Source organism: Cordyceps militaris (assembly GCF_000225605.1).
Source record: "Cordyceps militaris CM01 unplaced genomic scaffold CCM_S00002, whole genome shotgun sequence".
Lineage (NCBI taxonomy): Eukaryota > Fungi > Ascomycota > Sordariomycetes > Hypocreales > Cordycipitaceae > Cordyceps > Cordyceps militaris.
Genome location: NW_006271970.1, coordinates 3,859,569 through 3,875,268, shown reverse-complemented (window position 1 = coordinate 3,875,268; position 15,700 = coordinate 3,859,569). Strand labels below are relative to the sequence as shown.

The window sequence follows — 15,700 nt, the reverse complement described above, 5'->3', positions numbered from 1 at the left end:
CAAGTCGCATAGATCTATGCTACTATTCAAAAAGTTTCGTATATATAACACATCTCACTATAAAAAATAACTACACAACCTCTCCCTAGCCCACCGCGCCGCTGCCATTGGCAACACCATCCATTGTATACGACTTTTAATCAATCATGCCGTCTCCATGTATACAAAACTGACAAGACTCATCCCCTGTAAAAAAAAAACTAAAAAGAAACTGCCAATTTATCACTCCGTCACCTTCTCACCCACCGCGCCATCCCGGTTGGCGCGCCACACACCGTTCTCGCCCACAAACTCCTCGCGCTTCCACACCTCGACGCGGTCCTTGCAGCGCTCGAGCGCGTCCTCGCCCGCGCGCCACGCGGCCTGCCGGTGCGCCGACGACACGGCGACCAGGATGCTCTCCTCGCCAATCGGCACCGTGCCGAGGCGATGCACCAGCGCCACCCCGTGCAGGCCGTGCGTCTGCCGCACCCCCCGCGCAATCTCGAGCATCGTCCGCAGCGCCCGTGGCCGGTACGCCGTGTACTGCAGCTCCTTGACCGGCTTGCCGGCAAAGTTGTCCCGCGTGGTGCCTAGAATGTTGGCTGTTGTGTGAGTAGGGGTGGTGGGATAAGGAAGGGGGGGTAAGAAAGAGGTTTTACCGGCAAAGAGGACGAGGGCCCCCGCCGACGGGCTGCGGACGAGGTCGAGGACGGAAGAGGCGGACAGGGGTGAGTGGGTGAGGGCAACGTGGCACCCGTCTTCGGTCATGTGCCACGGGTCGTCGTCGGTTTGCTGGGCAGCCATGGATTTTGTCTGAAATAGCAAGGGAAGGCTCGGGGTATCATGGGTCCAAGTAAAAGAGTTCAGGTTGAGTGAGGTTGAACTTGCCCCGCCATCGGCCCCGCTAGTGGTAGCACATTGCCCCTCCATAGGCTGGACACCAGCATCTCAATCTCTTGTATACGACAGCGCCATTTTCCCATTACAGCAAGTGTAAAAAAACTCAATTCAGTCTAGTTGATTTCTAGAAATATAGATGCATCATGTATGCACCTTTTTACCTTCGTGTTTTACTTTGTCCTCGCTCCGCGCTGCGTCTCGACGCCGTGCCGTGCCCGCTCGGCATGCGCCCCAGCTCCGCCATGTCCTCCTGGCTCTTGCGCGGGTTGCCGGGGTTCGCCAAGACGCTGTCGCGGGTCGAGCTGCCTCTGCGGCGACGAAATGCGCCGCCCTCCATGACGCCGCGGCTTTCGCGATGCGGCAGCGCAGCGTCATCGCTGTCGTCGCGCGGCGTGGCATCTCCGCTGGCCGGAACGGCGGCGCCGCTCCAGGCGCCGCCGATGCCCTCCATAGTGAAGTCGGACGCCGTGGGCGCGTCGAGCTGCGCGAGCTCCTCCTGGCTGAAGATGCGGGGCAGCAACACGGCGCGGATCGGAATGAGCGCGAGGATGAAGACGGGGAAACCGACGGCGGCGACCGTCTGCGTAATGGCAAATGTGGCAGCGAAGCCGACGAGCTCAATCGCTACGAACCACCAGACGGCGGCGCGGCGCCGCACGGCGCGCAGTGGGGTCGCGGCTGGCGTGAGGTGGCGGTCGCGGACGAGGAAGACGAGCTTGGATGTGATGCCGTTGGCCTCAAGGGCCTGGACGCCCATGATGAAGAAGAGCCCGGCGAGAACGCCGTGTGGGATGAGGTGCAGGACCACGAGCAGCGGGCCCGTCATGGTGCCGAGGGTGAGAAGTCCCTGGGCGAGGTTGGATACGCGCTGCTCAACGACGTGCGTCGCCTCGAGGGCAAACTCGCCCTTGTCCTCACCCTTGGCATCAAGCTGCTTAACGGGCCGCGTGACACAGAGGGATGCGGTGTGGAACGGCGCCTGCGGGATGAGGCCGTTGGGGAAGGGCAGTCCGAGGAGGCCGGCGATGCCGGTGGTCAGCCCGAGCAGGAACAGGTCCCAGTGGAAACCGGCGGGCTTGCGGAGCGGAAACTCGCTGCCCTGGGCGATGAGCGACGAGACTGGACAGAGGTGGTCTTGTTAGCGCAAGAGGAACTGGCTGAGGATTGAGGTGGCGGATTCTTTACTCGTACCGTTGTGGTCAAACCAAAAGAGAATGGTGAGTAGGATGGCAAAGGGTAGCGCCGTGAAGACATCGGCGACGCTGAGTTCCCAGAAGCGGACGAGCCAGCTCCGGTCCAAGGTCGGCGCAAAGGCAATGCCGGTGGGTAGCCGCTGCAGCGCGACTTGTTGCATGCGGCCAAAGTGCACGAAGCCGGTGAAGAAGACGAGCGTGAGGGGCGTGCCGTAGTCCTGCAGGAAGACGCGGACCGCATGGTGGAAGAGGCTGCCCCTGCCGAGGGCGGCGCAGACGTAAGCGACGAGGAAGACGAGAAGGGCGACAGCGAGGGATAGGTAAAAGTCGGACCCATGGCCGAGGCGCGCGAGCACCTGCACGCCCTTTTGGAGGTAGATGCAGGCGACGTAGAAGCCGAAAATGTCGCAGGGGAAGCGCGTCACCCAGCGAAGCCAGTTGCACGAGTTGCCGATGGCGAGGATCCAGTGCAGGATGAGGGACCATCTGGATGACGAGTTAGTGTTGGAGAGAGAGATGCCGTCCATGGCTCAGGAGGAGGGGACTTGCATGCCGATCCAGCCCATGAAGCCAAGGTAGTCAACACCGGTCGGTTGGATAATGTCGTATACGGTGCTGGGGATTTGTCAGATCGCTCGCTTCTGATACCGGATGAGAAAACCCCCGGGCAACGTACTAATTGAAGACGGTAATCGGTCCCGTCACACCGACAATGACGAGCGGCTGCGCGGCGGCGAGGGCAAAGACGACGGATCCGAGGACAGAGGAGAGCAGCACCTCGTTGACGCCATAGTGCGAGGCCGTGTTTTGGAACATGTCGAGGGAAAAGGCCAATGCTGGCAGGATGCTTCAAGCAAATGAGACTTGTCAGCATGTCTATACTGCGCATGCGGAAAAAGGGAGAGCGCGCCGTTCCTTACTTGGCAAAGTACATGTACACCGTGGCTGGGATGACGCGATAGTCCCAGGCGTCTGTCCAGTCGCTCAGATAGTACGGCGCGCGCCGGCGCATGTCGTTGATCATGCCGCGAAAAGGGTGCATGTGCCACCATGCGGCTCGTGTCGTCGTCTTCATCCTTGTCGCTGCCGGTGAGGATGGCGTTTCTGGCGTCTGGTTCTGGTGCTGCGTCACGGGGAGGACATTGGCCTCATCGGGATCGCGAGTGGCGGTTGTGTCCATTGACGTCGATGTGGAAGAAACTGTCGCACTGTATTTATTAGATGCCTGTTCTTCACAGGTAAAAGAAGAAAAAATTGAAGAAAAAAATGCGATTGATTAAATGAGTAGAATCGCGTCAACGGATTGGCAGATGCTTGTTTGTCTCTTGGGAAGGGCCCACGGTCTGCAAATGAGCTGCATCATCGCCTTTCCTTTGGCAATGTCCAATCGGCACAAGCCTCTCTCGACCTTGCGCGTAGCAACCCGGCGTAGCTCAATCAGCTCAAACGTTGAGAGCTGAGGCGTGGGGTCGATGAGGCGGCAAGTTCTGAATTGGCCTGTTGTGAGGCAGAAACAGAAAATGGGACGAGAGTGGAGAGTGAGGCTCTAGAAATGGAAGCGTCTTGGTCGGGAAAACGATGGCTGGCGCCACCCGGCGGCGCCTCTCTCCGCCTATAGTTAGGCGGAGATTGCACATCGCCATTGGTGATTACCAGGATACTCATGAGTACGGGATTAAGTCGGACATCGTTTATTATGAAATTGACGAATACATCTAAAAATACTCGCTTGCAGCTTATTCGTAAAAGTCTTAACGCTTGATAACGCTCCCATGTACTCCGTACAACGTGGCTTACACAATAGATGGTCAAACCAGATACAATAATATCGAATTTCTATCTTATTCTTCCTTCTCGCGTCGCCATCATATCATCGATCAGTCTCGTCATCCGACTCCATGAGCTTGGATGGCAACAGTGCCGTGCTGAGTACACACCCCAGGGTAATGCCACCAGCCAGGTACAAGACGGCATTCACGTCGCCGCCGTTGCCGTCCGTCGCCCGGCCATACAGGCTCTGCGCAATGATGGGGCTGACGATGCCAAACAGTCGGCCCCAGAACCCCGCGATGCCGCACGCGGCGCCGCGAATCGGCGCCGGAAACGCTTCCGGCGTCCAGCCGTACAAGACGGCGTTGAACATGGACTGGAAGAAGTACTCCAGCGCAAACAGGCCCTCGCGCTTGGCCACCGAGTCCACCGTGGCCAGGAGGAAGATGGACGTGCCCATGAGGGCCGAGGAGAAGACCATGGTCCACTTGCGGCCCAGGGTGGGCACGTTGTACATGAACGCGCCGCCCAAGACGCCGAGGATGCCCGGCGCGTACGTGAAAATGTAGGCGGCATACGTGAATCGGAGACTCACATTCGCGGCGCCGTTCTTGAGCGCGAGGATCCGCGGCAGGTAGAAACCTGCCACGGTGAATCCCGAAAAGTCCATGGCGTACGTCAGCCAGACCAGCAGCGTCAGGCGCGCCATGTCCCAGCTGCTGAAAAAGGCCTTGTACGGGTACAGTCTGTCGGCCAGCTTTGCATACGCGCTGCTGGGCTCATCATCGCCCCCCGGAAGCAGGACGCTCGACTGCGAGCTCCGACTGCTGCTCATTTCCGTCTCGAAGTCGCGCTCGACCGCCGCAAACGCCTCGGCCGTAACGCCGCAGCCGTCGCTGCCCTTGCCGCCGGTAATGTACCGCATCGTGGCAATGGCCTCGTCGTCGCGCCCGGCGTACACGGAGAACTTGGGCGTCTCCTTGAACGAGAAGACGGCGAAGCGGAGCACAAAGACGGCCAGCGAGAGCGCGCCCGTGGTGAAGAGCAGGTAGCGCCAGCCCATGTTGCTGTCCCGCTCGCAGCAGCGCGTCGACGTACCCGCCACCGCTACGACCCCGCGGCACGACGGCAGCGGGTTCGGCTCGGAAAAGTTGGGCGAGCACGAGTAGTGGGGGATGAAGCCAAAGGCCATGGCGCTCGAGACGATGACGCCGAGTGGCTGGAAAAGCGACAGGCACGCCAGCAGGAAGCGGCGGTTGCGCGGTACAAACTCGAGAAAAATGGCCGAGTCGACGGGGATGTTGCCGCCGACGCCGAAGCCGACAAAGGCCGTGAGCACGAGAAACGTCGGGTAGCTGTTCGAGGCGCCGAGACAGAGGCCAAACACCGAGGAGATGAGACATGTCAGGTTAAATGCCCACCGTCGCCCTTGGTTTTCTGTTAGAACACACACACACACACAGGGGGAAGAAGGACGTACCGACAATGTCCGCCATGAAGCCCCAGAAAATGGCACCGACCGTGAGCCCGGCGTTGAAGCTGGTGGCAATGTTACCCGACTGGCCATTGCCAAAGCCCAGCTCCTGCTGCAGCGGGCTCAAGACGAGGCCAAAGGCCTGCGCCCAGAGCAGGTCGATAAAGTAGCCGCAGCCGCACAACAGCCACACGCACCACTGGTACCGGCCCATGCCGTACGCATCAATCGCGCGGTTGATGAGGGTACATTTCCGCTGGTACAGTGACAGCCCGCGCATGTCTGGCAGGTCTGTGGTGGCGGAGGTGGTGGTCGTGGTCATGGCAAGTGGTTGCTCGACCGAGACGGTCGATGACGACGCCGGAGCCCTCGTCTTATACATGGTGATATCGATGGCTTCTCCCTTCTCTTGGGATCAAGAAAGGGGTGCGTTTCTTTCCTCGACGTGTCCCGCACTTGGAAAAAAAATCGTCATGATAGCACGTGTATGCAATGACGCGGGTGTTGTTGGTAGGGCAAACGATGGCAAGGCATCATGCACGTGTCCACAATTGGTGCGACGGTTTCGAAGTCGGGCAAATAGGGCAGGGCAGGAAACACGCGCCGTCTTGCGCATTTGCCCATTTTCCATGACGGAGGAGAAAACGCATCCGGCGATGGGCAAATGGCCTCGGAGGGAAGGGCACTAGCTGGCAAGCAAACGCGCCGTCGACAGTAAGCGTCACTCCGGTGCCTAGCCTAGCTGCTTGTTCCTTGTTTTTGTCCTTTTTATTGGCGGCCGCTGTTCGATTTCTCGGGATGGTCTGTAATCATCAGTACTATATCATTCCCCTTATGGGTTGCCAAGTTAGGGCTTGGCCTGCAGGCGGGATTCGTCCTGGTCGTGAGTGGGAGTGTCCGAAAATCGGCACTGCCGGTGGCAAATTTACTGTAAGAAATCACAACATGCATCGCTAAATGTAATCTAGTTAACCACTCGTACCAGACTAGTTACCACAACGAGCCTGAACCCTATTCATAGTACTGGGAATGAGCCGTCACAATAAAGACCCGGCGTTGAGGATCGGAAGAGGTATTCGGCAAGATCCAGGTCGGTACCGGCCACTCCGGTGGCATAGAGGGGAGCTGTAGTAATAAAAGACATAGAGTTCCAGGACATTGCTAAGGCAGCTAAGACAAGCAATGAGGTAGTAGAGCCTGTCTCCGAATTATACTTCGAGCTACTTGGAAGCGAGATCAAATTAAAGATTTGCTATGCCATTCAGGCTGAAGCTGGTGTGACCGCAACCTTTGACCGGGTCCCTAGGCCTTCCCACAGATGTACGAGGACGGCTACATCCGTGATACCGAAACCTCGCCACAGACAGAGTAAGTAGATGGGTACTTGCACGTTCCGGAGATGCTTGAAAGCTGGCCGTTGCCTTCCGTCAAGATGATTGTAAGCACCGCCAACCCGTGTACATTGCACTTGTGCCAAACAATAGCATATCACCCGCGCAAAACTTGGTTGAATGATGTAGTTGAGACGTATTTTCGACAATAAAGTCTTCTATCTAGCCTTAAGAGTACATGTTACAAAGAAATGAGGAGTTGACGCAACCACCAAGACGTAAACGCCCCGAAAAAAAAAATTACACAAGACATGGCGGTTTTCGTTTTTTGTTCTAGAAAGTCCCCTTACCTATCCTTTCTTTTTTTCAGTGGAGTGGAAATGGGATAGGGGTTGATGAAAGCAGGAAAGCTCCTGCATATCCGAGGTTGTTTCCCAACACCGGCTTGCAGCCGCGCATTATAGTCTGTTCTGCACGGATCTCGACAGCTCGTGGAAAGCTGGCGAGGGTTGTGGGGAGTCGCCAGGCGCGGGCGCCTGGCCGTCGTTAGGGAAGGGCGGGGGTGCGCTCTCCTCCTTGCTGCCGCCAAAGTACTTCTCAAAGTCCTCGTTGTCTTCAAACGGACGCTTGCCCAGGATTCGCACCATGTCATCACGTACCAGCGCCTCCTTCTTGAGGAGCTCCTCCGCAATGAGGCCGACTTCCTTCTTCCTCTCCGTCAACAGCGCCTTGCATCGCTTGTAAGCCTCGTCAACTATCCTGTGCACTTCCTGGTCGATCTGTTGCGCCGTGGATTCGGCAAAAGGCTTGTGCATCCGGTTGGGGTCGTTGTCAAAGTGAACCGGACCGACAAGATCGGACATGCCCCACTGGGTCACCATGCTACGCGCCATCTGGCTGACCTTCTTGAAGTCGTCGCTGGCTCCGGTCGTGACGGTGGTAAAGTGTAGCTCCTCCGAGACACGTCCACCCATGGTCATGGCCATGCGGTCCATGAGCTGATTCGTGCTCATCAGGTAGGCATCCTGAGGCAGGTACTGGGCGTAGCCCAAAGCGCCCTGACCACGAGGGATAATGGAAACTTTGAGCAGTGGGTCAGCATGTTCAAGGAACCAGCCGCAAATGGCGTGGCCGGCCTCGTGGTAAGCAACAGTCTTCTTCTCTTCAGGCTTGAGCACCAGAGACTTGCGCTCAAGACCGCCAATGACGCGCTCAATGGCGCGCTCAAAGTGCACCATCTTAACCTCGTCGGCGTTGGCGCGGGCCGCAATTAGGGCAGCTTCGTTGACAACGTTGGAGATATCGGCACCAGAGAAACCAGGAGTGAGTGTGGATAGACGTCCGACCAGGTGGTCAATGTCTTCGTTGGTAACAATCTTCTTCAGGTAAACTCTGAAAATTTCCTGACGCCCACTCATGGTAGGTCTGTCGATATAGATGTGTCTGTCGAATCGACCGGGACGCATCAGCGCCTTGTCCAAAACATCAGCACGGTTGGTACCCGCAAGAACAACAACCTGCTCTCGTGTGTTGAAGCCGTCCATCTCCGTCAAGATCTGGTTGAGAGTAGCTTCACGCTCGTCGTTGCCTCCAAAACCCTTGCCGCTGTCCTGTCGCGCGCGGCCGATGGCGTCAATTTCATCGATGAAGATGATGCAGGGCGCGTTTTTGCGACCCTCGGCGAACAGGTCGCGGACACGGGAAGGACCAACACCGACAAACATTTCGACGAATTCGGAACCGCTGACACTGAAGAATGGCACACCTGACTCTCCAGCAGTAGCCTTGGCGAGCAGTGTCTTACCAGTACCGGGGGGGCCAGCAAGAATAGCGCCACGAGGAATCTTGGCACCGAGCTTCTCAAACTTCTCGGGTTGCTTCAAGAAGCTGACAAACTCCATGATTTCCGTCTTGGCCTCCTCGAGACCGGCGACATCGGCAAACTTGACCTTGACAGCGCTCTCAGCGTTGAACTTTTTGGCCTTGCTCTTGCCAAAGTTGAACATGCCGCCAGCGCCACCACGCCCCCCTCCCATGGACCGTTGGGTGTAGAGAATCAGACCGATGAACAGCAAGGTAGGACCAAAGGCCAGGAGAATATTGCCTATCGTGCTGCCACCGGTTTCGTAGCTGACAGGGATGCGCTCACTTTGGGGAATGCCGAGCTGATCCTGAGCCTCTTCCAGCTTCTTCTCGAACGACTCTACAGATCCAATTGAGAAGACATACTGTCTCCTGTCGTCGCCTTGGTCAGCTGTTGGGTGTAGTTCAACGCGAACCTGAGAACCATTGACGACAACCAGCTTCTGAACAAGACCCTTGTCGAGGAATGCTTTGCGCATCTCTTGCCAAGTGATTTGCTTCTGGGACATGGAGCCACCGAAAGAATCCAGCGAGTACAGAATAATGCCAAGGAGAAGAACTGTTTGCATGAGGCTGATTCGGACGTTGATTGTTTTGCTGTTGTCATCGGCGGGTCGTCCTTGATTTTGGTTCTGGCCTTGGTTGTTGCCGTGCGGTGATGGGGTATCGCCAACCTTGTTTTGCGTAAAGGTGCCATTCTGTTTCTTTTCCTGTTCGACCTCCCAAGCGGCCAATCGCTCAGCCATAGAAAAAACGCAGCGCATCAGGCGGCCCTTGTCCATAATGGACAAGTTGCCCGGGCCTTGTCTCAGCTTGGCGAGAATATCTCTTATTTCGGCAGGGGCTCCGGTTTCTTGAATGCCCTTGAGAATATCGTCCAGCTGCGCCCTTTGCGTCTCAGGAATGACCTGGTAGAAGACTTGCATTTGCTTGATCTCGTCTTTGGTCAAGTAGATCCAGCCGGGGAGCAAGGGGAAAGACTTGGACCCCTCCGGTTTGGCGCCATCTGCCTGAGCGTCTGGCTTATTCTCCTTGTTTGAGTTCCCGTCTTCTGGTTCATCGGCGTCCTTTTTCGGCTGCTGGTCGTTGTCTTGTCGCGGAGGCTGTGAGCTGTAGCATCGCAGCTGGTGGGCGGAGCTGCTTCGTTGGATCGGGTAGGCGGCGGTTCGAGAAAGCGAGGATATGCGCACGCCTCGGTGCAGGCTGGCATGCTGTGAGACTCTCAAGAGCCGCGTCAGCTGGCCTGATTGTCGTAGAAAGCGTGACATTTTGGTGGTGAATGTTGCGCAGTTTGCGGAACCACCGGCCGGGTGACGGGTGAACTGGTTGCGCGGTTGAGGCTACCTCATGAGCTGCGCAAGTCAATTGTTCGACGGCTCAGAGATGACTGCTGTGGACGAGAAACATCAGCTGTTGCAAAGCCCAGCGATTAGTCGTTGAACGGAATTGGCGATAGTTAGCGGTTGCTTGAATCTGCTTTGGTCATGTAATGTATGGGGCGGGAAGTGGTCAAAATTACATGATGTTCACGTGACTCATCAGCGGCGGACTTTGCGTCGGCACCGGAGTTGCATCGGGGAGTTATGGCAAAAAACGCATATTGCGGAAATAATTTGGCATGTATCTCTGAATATGTGTATGATTTATTTTTTTTTGGTTTTTTGTAGTGTTGCATTTTTACCTTTCCTGCCCAGCTAGTGATGCATCGTGACTGTAGTTACTGCTCCTCGAGCGTATTCACAAGAGCTCAGGTGTCAGTCAGCGCTCCGAATTACAATCGAGCGCACATTACCACATCCTTTAAGCGGGATTCTGCAGTTCTGGTCTTGGTGATTGGTGACCTCGATCTTCTGGCCGTCTATATCGGCCTGCCCATCTGGCGTGTCGCGCCAAATCTCAATGGTAGAAATGGTGGCGAACTGGTGAGCCAGGTACTTGCTGACCACGCGCAGGGCCTGGGGTTCATCGCCGATTTCTAAGAGCAGCAGCTTCGGTCTGACCTGGTACGCAATGTCGAGCAGCCTAGCGTAGAAGACGTCTGAACTTTGCCACCCCGGTGGCGGTTCAAGATGGGCGCCAGGCACCAGGGCTAACGCAGGCTCAAACTTGCGAACGGAATGGCCCATCTGGCCCCGGCCGCTGTTCCAGACGTCGAATGAAATATATGGTGGGTTCGAGATCAAAACGTCCCACTTAGAAGAGAGTACGCTCTTCATCTCTGAATCGCTAAATATGTCGCCTTGTGTGATTTGCACTTGCTGCTGGCCAGGGATAATATCCAAGTGTCCCAAGCTTGTATTCATGACCAGATTCTCTCGGGCCAAATTGACTGCTTCTGTCGAGACATCAACACCTTGTACTTGCAAACGCTCGAACGAGTTTTGAAGCAAAGAAAACAAGAGTAAAGGTATGCAACCCGTCCCGGTGCAAAAATCAAGCACTTTGAGCTCTTGTAGGCCGTTGCGGCGTCCAAGCTGTTTCACCTCACTCGCAAGATGATACGTATAAGATTCAGTTTCCGGCCGCGGAATGAGCACACCTGGTTTGCACTTGACGTCCAAGGGGCCAAATGGCTGTGACTTCAAGATGTATTGGAGAGGAACGCCCTGGCCCCTTTGGCGGCAGAGCGCATGTAAGCGCTGCGCTCGGTGGGCAGGCTTGGTGTTGGACTCGACATGGTCTCGGATCCAGCGCAACTCGTTGAGCGCAAGAGGCAGGCTTCTGCAGGCAAGAAGAAGTGTAGCAGCATGAGGCGAGTGTTTTTTGGCCTGCCGAAAAAGCCACGGCGGAGTTCGCGGCATTAGCTGTCAAGATGCCATTGGCGTGATGCCTGGGTTATGTTGTTACAAGATTGTTTGCGGTTGGGGAAGCCCCTGGAGATTCCGACCTGCGCCCCACGCAAGTTTTCACCAAGCGGGCAGGATAAGTATGTTGTGAGAGCACAGGAACATTTCTGCGGCATTTCTGGACATATTCTGGAGCATATTTTTTCTTTGCGTTCTAATATCGTCTTTTTTTTAAACTGCCTCGCCGCGTATTTGGCTTTCAAAAACCTCAGCGGTTAGGTTAATGTACCTACCCTGTACTTAACATCGTGGTGGACTGCTACAACATGTCGCAACACTCCAGGCCTGGCGCAGTTTAGCCGATTATTATCCGACCTTTTGGTGCACTCAACAACGACTTAGTGAGCGGCTCAGCTTCCATCTCGAAAACCTACCAAGTCTGGCGCAAACATCGCCAACCCGCGAAAATCCATTATTTTTTGAGCGCAGCCGTCTTCAGGGGCTCTCGCACGACCAACGCTCGAGTCTCCGAGCCCAGAGAACTATTGCCCATCGCTCGGCGCTCAGCCGCCCCTTTGCACGACACTCTTTGCTCATCTAGCCCGCCACCATGAACGCGCCCGATCGGTACGTTTTCGCCATCCTAAGGCGTCAATCTCTCGGAGATGAATCTTGACCCGCGGCGGAAGAGTTTTTGTTTGCAAGGCGCAGTGCTAACGGACTCTATAGTTTCGAGCTCTTCCTGCTCGCCGAGGGCGAGAAGAAGATTGAGGAAAAGATCTACTCTGGTGAGTATTGGCGCGTCCTCACGGGCAACTAACTTCCCAGGGTCCAAAAAAACCTAACACTTTTGCAGGCATGTCCAACACGTCGGATTTCCTGCTCAAGAAGGAGGACCATACTCTGGGCCACCTGCTCTCCGAGCACCTCAAGATGCACCCCAATGTGCTCATGGCTGGCTACAAGCGTACGTCTCCCCGCCCGCGCCGTTGTTATACAGGCATTCCTAGCGGCACTGCTGACAAGCCGTAGTCGGGCACCCCAACGTTCCAGAGCTCTTCATCCGCGTACAAACAGACGGCACGGTAACGTCCCGCGACGTCTTCACCGCCGTGTGCGAGAAGCTCATCAACCAGCTCGAGATGCTGCATCAAAAATTTACCCGAGAATGGGAGCTGCGGCGTATCGCCAACACCGGCAACCAGGCCAACATGCAATCAAATGGGTTGTGAGGGCATCGAGGGGTTGGGAATGTTTCATCTATGGCGTTGGGGTGTCCTTGTTTTTCTTATAAATATAACATGTTGACGAACAAAAAGCAGTCACTTTGCAGATGGGTCACTTCGAAGTGAATACAAAACGCATTCATACTCTTTGGTATTCTTTGTGTCTCCCGACCTTGTCAGGTAGTCGCCACTGCCAGCACGCGCGACTGCGCCGCTCTATATTACGCGTGATGATCGCAGTAGCTGGACAGCAGGGCGTTCCGATTAACCCGCACGGCATTAACATCGGCAACTTCAAAAGAGCTGCGCGTCTTCGTCGTGCACTCATATCATATCAAGCCAAGTCCATCAAGCTTCCCCAGGACCTTCGCCACCGGGAATCAACTGTATACGTAATTAGCAATTGGCCCTACAATTTGGTGTCACGCATTGCGTACCATGCAGATATTGTTGCCGTTGAGCAGAATCTTGGGCAGCTTTGTGTGGTTGCCAGTGTAGTCGCTACTATGGTCAGTAGAGTTTTGCAACTTGTGAGGATGAGCTCCCTTACAACTCTGTGACATCTTCCAGAACCATGTCTACACTCGTTAGCGTTGCCTCTCTACAGTTTAAGAGAAAGTCGACTTACTGACGTAGTCGTCGAAACCAACAAGAGTGCCGCTGAATTCTGCGTCGCCAGTTAGCATGCCCCCCAAAGCTCACCGAGAGGTTCGTTCGGCGCAGTTCGTACCCTTCTCTCCCTTCATTATGACCCAAATTCTCGATCCAACACACTTGTCGATGAGTTCTGCCCTCGATTAGCTACTATAGAGGGTGAAATATGAGAGCTTGTTCACTCACCGAGGGGTAGTAATTGAGAGGCCATATTGAGCGTTTCGTGTCCGAGAACGGTCCAAGAGCAGTCCGGATAATATATATCTTAAGAAATAATGTCGCAAATGAGTTTCGCCTGCCTAGGGAAACAGAGCTTAATTCAATCGTTCGTGTCGTGCCTATCATCAGGGAACTCTAGCCCAAAGAGTTCTTGAGCTTGTTGCTGCACGTGCTCAGGCGCTGCTGACTAAGGAAGCCCCCCCATGGTACGCCACTGTCCATCCACTGTACAGAGTAGTCCGGCCGCTGAACCACACTTTCGTCAGCGCTTCGCTCCCCCAGCCACCGTGAATTATGGTCGCATAACTAATGGGCCGCCCCGGGTTGTATCACCTGCGTTGCTGCCTGGAAAACTGGCACATCGCTGCCCGCTGACAGGAAAAGGACGCGACAATGGACAGGTAGGGCTTTTCTCAATGGCGCATAATAAGAATGCGCGTGCTGCTGCGCAGCTCCTGGCCAGCGGTTCCTGTCGAGTCAACACCACAACCACCACCATGGGCGCGTCGACAATGAGGACAGCCAAGACCACCACCGGCGTGTACTCTGAAGCTTCAAGGCCAAGGCTGAGCCCTGGAAGCCCGAGGACAACTGTATGGAACCGAAATCTGGGGTTCAAAGTCCCGCCAGAAGCTGAGGCACTGCCCCTATATCCCGCGCTTGACTTTAAGCGCTTCTTTCAGTCGTCCCCCGAGGCCACCTTATTAGCCACCAGCGACAATAGCCCGCCAAAGATGGCACAACCTCCACAGCCTTCCGAGCCACGTACTATGGCACCACTAGAGCAATCACATACAAGTCAGCCAGTGCGAGCCGCAGTGGCTGGGACCAGAGTCATTGTCGAAAAAGCGGCTGCCGCCACTTACACGGCACCGGCGCAGCCTGCGGTAGACCAACCCGCCTTGTCGGCTCAAGAATCCCACCCAACCGCCGTTGAACCACCACGCACATCACTCGACTTCAACATATCCAATGACCTGTTCCAGGCGGCTCTCCGCGAGCCCAAGGACAGCCCCGGCTCGTTCTGGTCGCACACAATGTACAAGCGCGCCGCCGACGGCGCCACGCACAACGTCAAAGTGCACTACTGCACCAGCAGGCACACCATGCAGCACGTCTGCCAGCGGTACTTTGCCGACGAACCCGTTCTCGGCTTCGACCTCGAGTGGCTGGCGTACGCGCGGCGCGGCGACGGCCCGCGCGCCAACGTCTCCCTCATCCAGATTGCCAGCCCCAGCCGCATCGGCCTCTTCCACGTCGCCCTGTTCCCCCGCGACAACGACGACGGCGACCTCGTGGCGCCCGCCTTTCGCGCGCTCGTCGAGGACCCGGCAGTCCTCAAAGTCGGCGTCCACATCCAGGCCGATTGCACGCGGCTGCGCACGTTTCTTGGCGTCGCGGCGAGAGGCGTCCTGGAACTGAGCCACCTGTACAAGCTGGTCAAATACGCGCGGGACGCGCAGAGGCGGAAGCTCATCAACAAGGTGCCGGTGGCGCTGGCGACGCAGGTGCAGGAGGTGTTGAAGCTGCCCCTGTTCAAGGGCCAGTCGGTACGGAGTAGCAACTGGTCCATTCCGTTGACTTCCAAGCAGCTCACTTGTAAGTGGCCTTCGTCATGGTTTTTTTGTATTTCATCTGCTGACACGACGATATAGATTCTGCCGCTGATGCCTATGCTGGCCTTCAGCTGTATCATGTCTTGGAAGAGCGACGACTTGCCATGGATCCTCCACCAGAGCCGCCTCGTTACGCCGAGCTAGGGTTTCCCATTCCCATACCAAGTACGCCTGTTGTTTCTGATATCGAGTCTGATGTCGATTCGGACCCAGAATCTGTCGAGGATGCGGGTTCGGAGTGCAGCGATGGCTCCATCGAGGCTGCAATGCAGGAGCTGGCCAGCGCAGGGACGTTGCCCACGACGACGCAGTCTACTCCCGCGCTTACTGCGCAGGCCCCAACGTCGGTGCGCGATGCACGAGTAAAAGCGGCCGAGGCCGAGCTAGCCCAACTACGCGCTGCCCATCCCGGTCGCCGCTTGCGGGCGACGCCTTCGTCGCTGCGCGCGTTTTACGTGTGGCAGGCCAATGACGACCTGACGCCGGCCGATGTCGCCCGTCTGCTTCGCGATCCGCCGCTGCAGACGAGCACGGTCCTGGGCTATATTATGGATGCCATACTCGCGGAAAAGCTCGCCTTTCCCAAACAAAGGCTACAGACTCAAGTCTTGTCGCTCCTGCATCCCACCCTAGCAAACGGCAAATATCGTGCTGTTGTGAAGCAGTGCGAGCAGGCACAAACATAA

General features: G+C 56.2%; 8 protein-coding genes across 8 annotated transcripts; 2 read left to right on the top strand and 6 right to left on the bottom strand.

Moving 5' to 3' along the window:
• Positions 1 to 222: 222 nt before the first annotated feature.
• CCM_03158 (polysaccharide deacetylase, putative) lies at positions 223 to 786 on the bottom strand (the record flags this gene model as incomplete). The annotated part of the gene is made up of 2 exons (XM_006668310.1): positions 223 to 584; positions 642 to 786. The coding sequence occupies 2 exons, from the start codon at positions 784 to 786 to the stop codon at positions 223 to 225; spliced, it is 507 nt and encodes a 168-aa protein (XP_006668373.1).
• Positions 787 to 1,039: 253 nt separating this feature from the next.
• CCM_03157 (anion exchange family protein) lies at positions 1,040 to 3,255 on the bottom strand (the record flags this gene model as incomplete). The annotated part of the gene is made up of 5 exons (XM_006668309.1): positions 1,040 to 2,001; positions 2,074 to 2,604; positions 2,662 to 2,690; positions 2,752 to 2,922; positions 2,996 to 3,255. 5 exons carry the CDS (start codon positions 3,253 to 3,255, stop codon positions 1,040 to 1,042), a joined length of 1,953 nt encoding a protein of 650 aa, XP_006668372.1.
• A 690-nt stretch (positions 3,256 to 3,945) lies between these two features.
• On the bottom strand, positions 3,946 to 5,701 carry CCM_03156 (membrane transporter; the record flags this gene model as incomplete). Its single annotated transcript, XM_006668308.1, has 2 exons — positions 3,946 to 5,273; positions 5,326 to 5,701. The coding sequence occupies 2 exons, from the start codon at positions 5,699 to 5,701 to the stop codon at positions 3,946 to 3,948; spliced, it is 1,704 nt and encodes a 567-aa protein (XP_006668371.1).
• Positions 5,702 to 7,108: 1,407 nt separating this feature from the next.
• On the bottom strand, positions 7,109 to 9,781 carry CCM_03155 (mitochondrial inner membrane AAA protease Yta12, putative; the record flags this gene model as incomplete). The annotated part of the gene is made up of 1 exon (XM_006668307.1): positions 7,109 to 9,781. The coding sequence occupies one exon, from the start codon at positions 9,779 to 9,781 to the stop codon at positions 7,109 to 7,111; it is 2,673 nt and encodes an 890-aa protein (XP_006668370.1).
• A 486-nt stretch (positions 9,782 to 10,267) lies between these two features.
• Positions 10,268 to 11,314, bottom strand: CCM_03154 (Modification methylase HemK; the record flags this gene model as incomplete). Its single annotated transcript, XM_006668306.1, has 1 exon — positions 10,268 to 11,314. One exon carries the CDS (start codon positions 11,312 to 11,314, stop codon positions 10,268 to 10,270), a length of 1,047 nt encoding a protein of 348 aa, XP_006668369.1.
• A 595-nt stretch (positions 11,315 to 11,909) lies between these two features.
• CCM_03153 (DNA-directed RNA polymerase II subunit RPB11a, putative) lies at positions 11,910 to 12,531 on the top strand (the record flags this gene model as incomplete). The annotated part of the gene is made up of 4 exons (XM_006668305.1): positions 11,910 to 11,926; positions 12,011 to 12,087; positions 12,156 to 12,266; positions 12,332 to 12,531. 4 exons carry the CDS (start codon positions 11,910 to 11,912, stop codon positions 12,529 to 12,531), a joined length of 405 nt encoding a protein of 134 aa, XP_006668368.1.
• Positions 12,532 to 12,873: 342 nt separating this feature from the next.
• On the bottom strand, positions 12,874 to 13,390 carry CCM_03152 (small nuclear ribonucleoprotein; the record flags this gene model as incomplete). The annotated part of the gene is made up of 6 exons (XM_006668304.1): positions 12,874 to 12,909; positions 12,963 to 13,029; positions 13,076 to 13,103; positions 13,154 to 13,192; positions 13,256 to 13,312; positions 13,366 to 13,390. 6 exons carry the CDS (start codon positions 13,388 to 13,390, stop codon positions 12,874 to 12,876), a joined length of 252 nt encoding a protein of 83 aa, XP_006668367.1.
• A 505-nt stretch (positions 13,391 to 13,895) lies between these two features.
• Positions 13,896 to 15,700, top strand: CCM_03151 (3'-5' exonuclease/helicase (Wrn), putative; the record flags this gene model as incomplete). The annotated part of the gene is made up of 3 exons (XM_006668303.1): positions 13,896 to 13,991; positions 14,385 to 14,997; positions 15,054 to 15,700. The coding sequence occupies 3 exons, from the start codon at positions 13,896 to 13,898 to the stop codon at positions 15,698 to 15,700; spliced, it is 1,356 nt and encodes a 451-aa protein (XP_006668366.1).